At 39.3% G+C, this 13168-nt stretch overlaps 1 protein-coding gene across 3 annotated transcripts in view; it reads right to left on the reverse strand.

Annotated features, from left to right (window-relative positions):
* Positions 1-13168, reverse strand: part of BMPR1A (bone morphogenetic protein receptor type 1A) — a 215331-nt gene that overhangs the window by 58740 nt on the left and 143423 nt on the right. For all 3 annotated transcript variants that reach the window (XM_003418596.4, XM_010598256.3, XM_010598257.3), the window contains one exon: positions 7112-7337. In XM_003418596.4, coding sequence (XP_003418644.1) covers positions 7112-7187 — 76 coding nt within the window. In that variant the 5' untranslated portion in view covers positions 7188-7337. The remainder of the gene's footprint in view (positions 1-7111; positions 7338-13168) is intronic.

Raw genomic sequence — 13168 nt, forward strand, 5'->3', positions numbered from 1 at the left:
CAAGGACCTTCCTCCAGAGATGACAGAGAGAGAAAGCCTTCCTCTGGAGTTGGCATTCTGAATTTGGACTTCTAGCCTACTAGACTGTGAGAGAATAAACAGTTTGTTGAAGCCATCCACCTGCTGTATTTCTGTTATAGCTGCACTAGACAACTAAGACACCTGGGTTCTGGCCTATTCTGTTCTACCCCAGTTTAGCTAGCTGGATGATATCAGGCCTCATTTCCTCAAGAAGGGCACATAACTAGAGGATGTCTGTGGTCTCTCAACCAGCTTTGAAATCTGTTATAACAGAAGTATCAGTTTAACTGTGGAGAATACGACAGAAAATACTCCTACTCCTCACTGAAATAGAACACATAAACATCGATTTCCTAGGCATTAGTGAGCTGAAATGGACTGGTTTTGGGTATTTTGAATCAGACCATCACATGATCTACTACGCCAGGAACGGCAACTTAAAGAGGAATGGCATTGCATTCATCGTCAAAGAGAACATGTCAAGATCTATCCTGAAGTACAATGATGTCAACGATAGGATAATATCCATATGTCTACAAGAAAGACCAGTTAATACGACTATTATTGAAATTTACGCAACCACCACCAAGACCAAAGATGAAGAAATTGAAGATTTTTACCAGCTTCTGCAGTCTGAAATTGATTGAACATGCAATCAGGATGTAAAGATAATTATTGGTGATTGGAATGCGAAAGTTGGAAAGAAACAAGAAGGATCAGTAATTGGAAAACATGGCCTTGGTGACAGAAACAATGCCGGAGATAGCATGGTTGAATTCTGCAAGACTTCAAGGCTAGTACCTTTTTTCAACAACATAAACGGTGACTATACAGATGGAGGAAACGCTGGTGGCATAGTGGTTAAGTGCTATGGCTGCTAACCAAAGGCCTGGCAGTTTGAATCCGCCAGGCGCTCCTTGGAAACTCTATGTGGTAGTTCTACTGTGCCCTATAGGGTTGCTATGAGTCAGAATTGACTCGACGGCACTGGGTTTGGTGTTTTGGTTTTATACAGATGGAATACAAAGGAATCACATCGACTACATCTGTGGAAAGAGGTGATGGAAAAACTCACTATCATCAGTGAGAACGAGGCCAGGGGTCAACTATGGAACAGACCAACAACTACTCCTATGCAATTTCATGCTGAAGTTGAAGAAAACTAGAACTCCCTGAGAGACAAAGTACGGCCTTGAGTATATTCTATCTGAATTTAGAGACCATCTCAAGAATAGATTTGACATGGTGCAACACTAATGATTGAAGATCAGGCGAGTTGTAGAATGACATCAAGGACATCATATATAAAGAAAGCAAGAGGTCATTAAGAAGACAGGAAAGACCAAAACGGATGCCAGAAGAGACTCTAAAACTTGCTCTTGAACGTAGAGCAGCTAAAGCAAACGGAAAAAATGATGAAGTAAAAGAACTGAACAGAAGATTTCAAAGGGTGGCTCAGAGAAGGCAAAGTATTATAATGACACGTGCAAAAAGCTGGAGAGAAAACCAAAAGGGAAGAACATACTCTGCATTTCCCAAGCTGAAAGAACTGAAGGAAAAATTCAAGCCTCGAGTTGCAATAGCGAAGGATTCTATGGGGGAGATATGAAATGATGCAGGAAGCATCGGAAGAAGATGGAAGGAATATACGAGTCATTATACCAAAAAGAATTGGTCAATGTTCAACCATTTCAAGAGGTAGCATATGATCAGCAACCAATGGTGCCGAAGGAAGAAGTCCGAGCTGCACTGAAGGCACTGGCTAAGAACAAGGCTCTAAGAATTGAGGGAATATCAATTGAGATGTCTCAACAAACAGATGCAGTGCTAGAAGTGCTCACTCATCTATGCCAAGAAATTTAGAAGACAGCTACCTGGCCAACCAACTGGAAGAGATCCATATATATGCCTATTCTTAAGAAAGGTAATCCAGCCAAATGTGGATTATCGAACAATAGCATTAATATCACACACAAGCAAAATTTTGCTGATGATCATTCAAAAGCGGCTGCAGCAAAATTCAGGCTGAATTCCGAAGAGGACGTGGAACCAGGGATATCATTGCTGATGTCAGATGGATCCTAGCTGAAAGCAGGGAATACCAGAATGATGTTTACCTGTGTGTTATTGACTATGCAAAGGAATTTGACTGTGTGGATCATAATAAATTATGGATAACATTGTGAAGAATGGAATTCCAGAACACTTAATTGTGCTCCTGAGGAACCTTCACATAGATCAAGAGGCAATTGTCAGGACAGAACAAGGGCATACTACATGGTTTAATGTCAGGAAAGGTGTGTGTCAGGGTTGTATCCTCTCACCATACCTATTCAATCTGTATGCTGAGCAAATAATCCGAGAAGCTGGACTATATGAAGAACAGGGCATCAGGAATAGGGGAAGACTCATTAACAACTTGTGTTACGCAGATGACACAATCTCGCTTGCACAAAGTGAAAAGGAATGAAGCACTTACCGATGAAGATCAAAGACCACAGCGTTCAGTATGGAAAACAAAAATCCTCACAAATGGACCAATAAGCAACAACATGATAAACAGAGAAAAGATTCAATTTGTCAAGGATTTCATTTTACTTGGATCCATAATCAACACCCATGGAGCAGCAGTTAAGAAATCAAAAGACACACTACATTGGGCAAGTCTGTTGCAAAGGACCTCTTTAAAGTGTTGAAAAGCAAAAATGTCACCCTGAAGACTAACGTGTGCCTGACCCAAGCCATGGTATTTTCAATCGCATCATAAGCACGTGAAAGCTGGACAATGAATAAGGAAGACCGAAGAAGAGTTGATGCCTTTGAATAGTGGTGTTGGCAAAGAATATTGAATATACCATGGACCGCCAAAAGAATGAACAAATCTGTCTTAGAAGAAGTACAATCGGAATGCTCCTTAGAAGCAAGGATGGTGAGACTGCGTCTTATATACAACTTATATACTTATGTTGTCAGGAGGGATCACTCCCTGGAGAAGGACATCATGCTTGGTAAAGTACAGGGTCAGCAGAAAACAGGAAGACCCTCAACGAGGCGGACTGACACAGCAGCTTATGCATAACAACAATCGTGAGGATGGCACAGGACCAGGCAGTGTTTCGTTCTGTTGTACAAAGGGTTGTTATGAATCAGAACCGACTCTATGGCACCTAACAACAAGAACTCCTCATTTATCTACTATCTTGTTATCCAACATTTCTCGTTTACGACAATAATAAAAAAAATTTACTATCTGACTATTCTGTGCATTAACCCGGTGGCAGGCATGGACACAATAGCTGTGAAGCATCTCCTCCTTCAAGGAGGGTATCCAGGTAGCCTCTAGGAAGCTGGGCAGTGCTGCCTTGGCTCTCCTGCAGGTGAGGGTGCTGCATTCAGCTGCTGCACAGGTCTGGCCTCCTGATAATGGACTCCGGGCAGACGTGCAGGCAGCACAGGGTCAGCAGGTGCCTGTTCCGGGTTCCCAGCTCCTATGTGGCCTGAGGCCCTGTAGCTCAGAACTGCTGTGGCATAGGAAGGGAAGAAAGAAAGAGGTATCTGAGATGGTGGACGCAAGAAATGTGTGCAAGTTTGAAGATATCCCAAAGTGAGCCAAACTGGGCCTGAAGCCTCTGCCTTGGGGCTGCCCTGGCAGGAAGCCTGAGCCTTAGTGACTCGTCAGGCCTGGAGGGCAGAGAAGGCTCTGGGATTGTGAACACAGGGCTTGGAGGGGTAGGAGTGAAGCCCTTGAGGTGGTTCTGCCAGGGAAGCTTTGATCCAGCACAGGAGGAAGGTGAAGTGGTTAAGCCATAAGCCCTAAAGTCACACAGCCTGACTTTATCCTGTTTTGTCTCCTCCAAGCTTCCTCTCCAGAGGAATAATCCCTAACTGGACTCATCACAGTGATGAGCACATCTGTAAATCTTAGCTGTTACTGTTTCTATGATCATATTTTCTAATTAAAAAAACTGGACAAATGGATACTCTGAAAAAAAAAAAAAAAATCCTCCATTTTCGCATAATACCGAGTTTCACACAATGACTTGTCTTTGGAACCTAACCACAGCGGTAACTGAGGAGTGGGTGCATATCACATGCAGCTGATTCTTAAAAAATCCAATGATGTGTAGAAAAAGCAGTACAGTGTGGTAGAGTGACACTGAAATAACAGCAAGAAGCCAAGGAAGGGTTCAAGTCCCAGTTACGGCCAGAGAAGTTACTCTCTGAATCTCAATCTACCTACAAAAAACAGTGATAGTAATAACTGCCTAACTAAAATCAGAAGATAGCTCTATATATAGGTCAAATTAATATGTAATAACATGCTTTATTAATGTATAAATAAATGAAGATATTTAATAACCACCATACTAAAAGATTACTGATACCTGGAAAATTCAAAGTTACAGGATGGTAAAAACACGTAACTTCCCAGAATATCATTAAGAATTTGAGATAAAAATCTCAATTACAATAATTTCATCTGGTGTTTATCTCAAATATCCACTCAACACAATACTAATTAACGAAGGACCTATTATGTGCAGGCAAGGTACTAAATGCTGGAAATACACAGATATGTTGAAACTTATCCAGTACTTGAGGAACTTGGCAGGTGGCAAAGAGGAGGAATAAGCACATAAAGAAATAAATACAATACAATGTGAAAAGTGACATGATACAAAGGTATTATGTAAACAGAAGAAGGAGTCTAACAAATTCACCCTGGGGTGTCAAAAACAAAGAAATCTTAGCTATATCTTAAAAACTGTAAGATTTCAATGAGCGGAGGAATGGATGTAATGAAAAAGGGACAACAATAACCTCTGCATTCTCACCCTAGGTGGCGACATCCATTCCCATGGCTTCAAACACTATCTCTTTGTTGATGGTTCCTAGTTTATCCCTGCAGCAATGGCTTGTTTGCTGTTGTTAGGGGCCATCAAGTTGATTCTCAGTCACAGCAGCCCCACTGACAGAGCAGAAATGCCCCACAGAGTTTTCTAGGCTGTAATCTTTACAGGCGCGGACTGCCAGGTTTTTTTCCTGCAGAGCCACTAACCTTCTGGTTAGCAACCATGCACTTAACTGTTGTGACATCAGGGCTCTTTGCTGACTTGCTTAGGTATCTCAAAATTGTCCAAAACGGAACTTTTCTCCTTAAACCTGATGCTCCCAAGCATTCCTCATCTTGGTCAAAGTATCATTTGAGTGCTGCTTTGACTCAACCTCCAAAACATATCTCAACTTTTTATCCAGCAGTGGACAATGGATATAGGTGAATCTAAGCCAATCATGACAATCCTGTTTCCCAGTTTCCCTCGCAATTAGGTGTGACAAACTATCTCAGTTTGGTTACTAAGATATAAGATAAAATCTGCTCGGAGGGGAGATGGTTTCATGATATAAGGTCCACTTGTGGGTGGTGCTGTTCCTTTCCCCATTTTTCTTACCTTGAATGCAGATAACAGCAGCCATTTGTAACCACAACAGAAAAGCCAAGAACATTACAGAGGTGTCAACCATCACACTACTGAATAAATGTCAGCAATCACCTACTACTTGCATCTAAAATAAGTATCTGTTTCAGTCATTGCTGGCTGGGTAATCAGTTACATAAAGCTAAAATTTGTTTCTAAAATCGTGATCGAGCCAAAAAGAGGTCTAAATGTCCATCAGGTCTTAGTATCAGATGACTCATTTTTATTTTCAAACTTGAGTAACGTTATCTCAGGGTACAGCACCCTGAGTGTACCGAAGTATAGAGAGAAATTTACTTCCCCGAGACACGATTCAAGATAAAGCTATAGCTGAGGTCAGAAGTTATTTCCACTAATACCATTCTGCAATCCTTCTAGTGATAGCTAAGAAATAACACCTTTCCTTACAATCTTAAATTACCAATTTATTACATCTAAGGAGAATCTGGAAACCCTGGTGGTGTAGTAGTTAAGTGCTATGGCTGCTAACCAAAAGATTAGCAGTTCAAATCCACCAGGCGCTCCTTGGAAACTCTATGGGGCAGTTCTACTCTGTCCTATAGGGTTGCTATGAGTTGGAAGCAACTCAATGGCAATGGGTTTGGTTTGGTTTAAGGAGAATCTGTTACAGAACAACTCGAATTGTCTAGGGGGTGAGGCTTTTGTATCAGACTGCCTCTGTATGACTTACACAGATTAAAAAAAAAAAAATTAGTAACAAAATGGAGTTAGGTAGAAAATATAAACATCACTATTAACTCATCTTCAAAATTATATAAACAAAGCATATTAAAAAGCATGTTAAAATAAAGATGTTGCAGTAAACAAATAAAAGCAGCTTTTTGCAAGAGGGCTCTATATTCTAAGCATAATAATAATGATATTATACCTATGACAAAATACAAAGAAGCTACAGACTTCATTGCATGTGTGTGCTTTAAAATGAAATTTCAAAAGATACATGGTGCTAATCTTGTTTCTTCTTGTAGGTAGATATTAATCCACATCACTATGAACAAAACATTATGAAAGAATAACCTGTGATGTCATATGCTTAAAAAATTAGACATCCAATAAGCTCTATTTAAAGTCATTTTGTAAAACAGTACTATCTTTTTCAGTTTAAAATATTATTCTAATTAAACCATACATGAAACAGCTCATGTACAAACACAGTCTATGTGATCCTAAGAGTCATCACAATAACTTCTAGTTTGGACATTCCGAGCTGTGAATACACAACAGTAAAATTGTATTATTGATTAAAAATAAAACTTTCAGTACTCTGTGAAGAAATTTTACTGTTCAGAATATACAAGGGCCATTTATCTTTTTAAAGCCTTTTAAAGACATGTTGTGTACCATAACACCTATGTTACAGATGAGAATACAGGTTCAGAGAAGCTGGAACTTTACAAATACATGAAAATATTTCGAATCACAATCAAATTTAAAAATAACTTGCATGTTTTGCCTCTTAAAAGCTATACTGTTCAAACCTGTTCAAAAAGGGGCATGGACTAAAAAAGCAATTGCAAGAATGAGTAATTTTTATATACAGAAGTAAATTACTAACGAAGATGATTAGATTGCTGAAATGAACACATATTTACCTTGAACATGAGAAATGATGAGCAGAATGAACAGATAGGCAACCAATAATCTGATGTAAATATACAGCTGAGTCATTGTTCAATTTTTAATGTTTCCTGCACAGTCACCTTTAATAACTGCTTCTGTTATTTCACTAATTTAAATGACCTTTAGTCAATCAGATTTTCTTGTAAGAGGCCGCGATCACTTGACAATGGCTCCAACTTCACTGCTTTCTCCTGACTCCTAAAAGACAAAAATATTAAAAAAAATCAATAAACATAACTGAATTTTGAAAAGTTCTGAAAAACTAAGTGAGGAAAAAAAGTGCCCAAATACGCTTTTACAGATTAAAGCTATCCTTGTACGAAGAATAAAAAAGGCAATATAATTCAAAAGCTGCTAAAAAGCAGACAATATTTACTAGAATTTGAAACACCTGATAAGATGTAAAGAATTTATTAATAGGTTGCAACCTCTCCTGATATTAAGCTTTAAAATAAAAACAAAAAGCAAACCTCCTGCCACTGAGTCAGTTCTGACTCATGGTGACCCCATGCTTTCACCCCCATGTGTTACAGAGTAAACTGCTCCAAAGGGTGTTTTGGGCTTTAATCTTAGTGGAAGGAGATCACCAGGCCTTTCTTTCGTGGTATCCCTGGGTGGGTTCCAATCGCCAACCTTTGGTTGGCAGCCAAGCCTTAACTGTTGCATCACCAGGACTCTTTGATCTCAGATTAATCATCAATCGTCTTTTTAGACTGCTCTGGAGTAATTAATTAGCCTATTTTATTATCATCAATAATAAAAAAAAAATACTAACAATAGAACATGAAAAGCTGAGTTTAAAATACTGAGTTATTCATCAATATTCCTTCAAATCCCAGTAGATGTAAAAACAAAAAAACCAAATCCCAGTAGATGTGATAAAAATAACTTGAATCTAATAAACAACTTATTCTATAAAAAGTCTTTCTAGAAAAAAAAATCACACATATTTAAACGTACAAAGTCAATAAAGCAAAAATAAATAGAATTATATCTTAAATAAAATTATGTGGCACAAATTACTTTCCTAAAACATTGCAAATCTAACTTCATTAAGATAAAATTGAGTTTTTAATATGGATGATGTGAATTGTAACCTCTCTAATTAAGGTTTTGCCAATTTTAATATAGACAATTCTTAATAGACTCAAAGCAAAAGTTAGACAACAGAAAAAAAAGTTAGTCTGTATCAAAACCAAACCAAACCTGTTGTCGCTAAGTCAATTCTGACTCATAGCAACCCCATGTGTTATAGAGTAGGGTTTTCCTGGGTGTAATCTTTTACAAGGAGCCTTGGAGGCACAGTGGTTAATAGCTCAGCTGCTAACCAAAGGGTTGGCGGTTCGAATCCACCAGCTGCTCCCTGGAAACCCTAGGAGGAAGTCCTACTTTGTCCTACAGGGTCGCTATGAGTCAGAAGTGACTCGACAGCAATGGGTTTGGCTTCTGGTTTGATTACTCTTCCACGAAAGCAGAGAACCAGGCTTTTCTTTGACACCACTGTGTGGATCAAACTGCCAGCCCTAGGTTAGTAGTCAAGTGCAAACTGCTCGCAACACCCAGGAAACTTACTTTTTATTACCACTACTACTCATTGCATCGAGTTGACTCTGACTCAGCAACCTTCAGGACAGGGTAGAACTGCCCCCTAGGATTTCCAAGGAGCTACTGGTAGATTCAAACTGCTGATCTTTTGAGTAGCAGCCGTAGCTCTTAGCTGCTGTGCCACCAGGGCACCCACTTTGTATTAAAGAAAAAAGTATTAAGGTGGGTATACTTCTAATCCCCCCACACCCTCCATCCAAGGAGCTCAGGCAGCTTGATTTTATTCACCTCAGTCTAAACTACGTATTCCTAAATAAAAAACCCATTGCTGTCGAGTCGAATCCAACTCATTGTGACCCTATAGGACAGAGAAGAACTGCCACATAGAGTTTCCAAGGAGTGCCTGGTGGATCTAAACTGCTAGCCTTTTGGTTAGTGGCCAAAGCACTTAACTACTATACCACCCAGGGTTTCCCCTAAATAAAAAGGTTTTGTTTATGTATAACGCAATTACTCCTGGTGTGATATGATTCCTACCATAAATAACTTGAGTTTTCTATTTTATCTGCCTAAGAATTTTTTGCTTAAATTAATTCTCCAAATATACTTACAATATTGATGAAAATAAGGTTTCCAGTGAGGTATCATTTGTGTGCATTTTATATATGGCTTAATTCTAAAATCCCTGCAATTCCTTACTTCTCTACTGTAAAACTAGACTGTTTCCCACCACATAATGCTGACAAAGTAAGAAGAAAAGTCTAAAAAACAATTACAGAACATCATTTGCAATGTGACTTACCATTTCTTGGGAAAACTCACTTCTCGAAATTGTATAATCATGATTCTTGGGATAATTGTTAGGTTTCAAATTCAAGAGAAGCCTCCACTATATTTCCAACCCTGATGTCTGTCCTTATTTCTATTTGTCTATTATATCTCTCTGAGGAGCCCCGGTTGCACTGTGGTTAAATGCTTGGCTGCTAACTGAAAGTTCCGCAGTTTGAACCACCCGCTGTTCCACGAGGAATATGTGGCAGTTTGCTTCCATACACATTACAGCCTTGGAAACCCCACTTCTGCTCTGTCCTATAGGGTCACTGAGTCAGAACTGACTCAACAGCAGTGGACTTGTTTTTTGGTTCATTAAATCTCTCTACTAGGATAACATTCAACCTATCTAAATTAAACTCGCTATCCTTCCCTCCTGCTCCCCTTGAGCGGCTCCTCTTCCTAGATTTGCTATCAGTTAAAAGAGGCACCATTTCTCCTGTCACCACGCCAGAAGTCCTGGCATGATTTCTGACCCCCTTACTAGCTCTCAGGAAACCCTGGTGACGTAGTGGTTAAGTGCTAGGGCTGTTAACCAAAGGGTCGGCAGTTCAAATCCACCAGGCGCTCCTTGGAAACTCTATGGGGTAATTCTACTCTGTCCTATAGTGTCGCCAAGAGTCGGAATCAACTCGACAACACTGGGTTTGGTTTTACTAGCTCTCACGTCCTCTCCATAGTTCCCTTATTCATTCATTCATCTACGACATTTATTAAGTACGTATTATACACCAGAGCAAAGTGCTAGAAAGACACTCAGTACAAATATGAGTGAGATACAGTTTCTGCTGCAAGGAGCTCTTAGTTTAAGGTGGGAAACAGATTGCTGGTTCCACCTTTCGATATCACTGTTTCCTCATTAAGTTATCGAAAATGAACACGTGCCCTTGTCTCATCAGAACCACAACTAAGGCATCCTGGAGAGCAGTCAAAGCACCTGTCACACAGTCCTTTTTAGAGGAAAAGATTATGTGCGATTCCTTCCACAGAAACACCCATGACCCTGCCATTCCTAACGGAACAAGTACAATTCCTAGATCTAACTTAAATAAATAACCTAAACTTCCTGGATTACAGTTAGTTTCCTCAGTTATAAAATTATAACTATATTATTAATCCTGTTATTTTGAGGACTAAATGAAGTCACAGCTAATACACATTCACCTCCACGTGCCAGCCCACTGTAAGTGTTTTGCATATATTAACGCGTCGAATGCTTACAAACCCTTTTTAAGAGAGGTGCAATTATTATTTATAATTTTACAGATGAGGAAACTGAGGCAAGTAGACGTTAAGGAATTTATTAAAGGTCATACAGCTGGTAAACGGCAGGGTTATAATTCAAATCAATGAGATCTGATTTCAGAGTTCGTGCTGTTAACTACTACTCTAGAACCCCCGCTGGATATTTTATATACGTCATATAATGTAAAATATATGTTATGAAGTATTGAGAGTCATATGAGTCTGATTTGACTCTGTTGGAACAAGTTTTTTTTTTTTTTTTTTTGGTACAGAACAGATACTCAATAAGCTTCTCTTCTCATATTTGTTTATAACATACTTGCCAACCTGACACAGGAAGCAGCAGTTCCGATCCACGATAGTTACACCTGCAAGAAATTTTTCTAAACTAAAAGATCTGTGATAGATTGGTGGAGAATAACCACTACCCAAGGGAAAACTAAAGGAAAAATAGCTCCAAGTACCTCAGTTGTAATCTAAAGACGCAAACCTCGACAGCAGATCATCTTTGAGGTTTTAGCAGACTACAAGCTTGATACGTTGATCAACACAGACAACTGCTTAGACACGAATGCAATCTTATCAAGCATTAATACAAACATAGTCCCCTCATCAAAGAGGGTAACCATTTCAATTTATTCCAGCATATTTTATTCTAGGCCTCTGAAGCACTTCAAAGAATGACAGGAATGTGAAGGACCTAGAAACTTACTACATTTGAGAAGCAACTGAAAGAACCACTCACAGTGTTCAAGGAACAGTTTTAATGTGCCATTGTCAAGGACATGATAGACAAAACAGGGAGACTCACACTAATTAAAAGATTTACAAGATTCCTTCCAACTCTAAAGTTCTGTGTGAACACTGCTGGTGCCATCACCACTTGCTCTCCATATATTTATTAAATTCCTATTATATGCCTCTCTCTACCACGCATCTGTCAGTTTCTCCAGCTGTGGTGGGCTCTGTGTTGCTGTAATATTGGAAGCTCTGCCACTGGTATTTCAAATACCAGCAGGGTCACCCTTGGTGCACAGGTTTCAGCTGAGATTCCAGACTAAGACCGACTAGGAAGAAGGACCTAGCAATCTACTTCTGAAAAAAATTGGCCACTGATAATCTTACGAACAGCAGCGGAACATTGATAACAGTGCTGGAAGATGTGCCCCTCACGTTGGAGGGCACTCAAAATACGACTGGGGAAGACCTGCCTCCTCAGAGTAGACCTTAATGACACGGATGGGGGGTTAGGCTTCGGGGACCCTCATCTGCTGATATGGCATGGCAAATGAGAAGAAACAGCCACAAACATCCATTAATAATTGGAACATGAAACATAAACTATGAATCTAGAAAAATTGGAAGTCGTCAAAAATAAAATGGAATGCATAAACAGCGATATCCTAAGCATTAATGACCTGAAATGCACTGGTACTGGCCATCTGAATCAATCATATGGTCTAGTATGCCAGAAATGACAAATTGAAGTGGAATGGCATCATCGTCATTGTCAAAAAGAACACTTCAGGATCTATCCTGAAGTTGAAGTAAAACGCTGTCAGTGATAGGATAATATTCACAGGCCTACAAGGAAGACCGTTAATACGGCTATTACTCAAATTTATGCACCAAACCCTAAGGCCAAAGATGAAAAAATTAAAGATTTTTACCAACTTCTGCAGTCTGAAATTGATCAAACATGCAATCAAGATGCACTGATACCTACTGGGGATTGGAATGAAAAACCTGGAAACAAAGAAGAATGACTGCTGGTTGGAAAATATGGCCATGGTCACAGAAACAAGAACGTAATCACACGATAGAACTTTGTAAGACTAATAACTTATCCGTTGCAAGTACCTTTCTTCAACAACGTAAACGGCGACTATACACGTGGATCTCACCAGATGGAATACATAGGAATCAAATCAACTACATGTGTGGAAAGAGACGATGGAAAAGCTCAATCTCATCAGTCAGAACAAGGACAGGAGCCGAGTGCAGAACAGACAACCAACTGTTCACATTCAAGTTCAAACTGAAGCTGAACAAAATTAAAACAAGTCCATGAGAGCCAAAGTATGACCTTGAGTGTATCCCACCTGAATTTAGAGGCCATCTCAAGAATAGCTTTGACACACTGCACACTAATGACTGAAGACTATACGAGTTGTGGAATGACATCAAAGACATCATACATGAAGAAAGCAAGAATTCACTGAAAAGACAGGAAAAAAAGAAAAGAACAAAAAGGATGTCAGAAGAGACTATGAAAGCTGCTCTTGAACACACAACTAAACAGAAGATCTAAAAGAGAGGGTTGAGAAGGCAAAGTATTATAATTGTATGTGCAAAGACCTGGAGATGGAAAACCAAAAGGGAAGAACATGTTCAGCATTGTTCAAACT

Source organism: Loxodonta africana, chromosome 8 (assembly GCF_030014295.1).
Source record: "Loxodonta africana isolate mLoxAfr1 chromosome 8, mLoxAfr1.hap2, whole genome shotgun sequence".
Taxonomy (NCBI): Eukaryota; Metazoa; Chordata; class Mammalia; order Proboscidea; family Elephantidae; genus Loxodonta; species Loxodonta africana.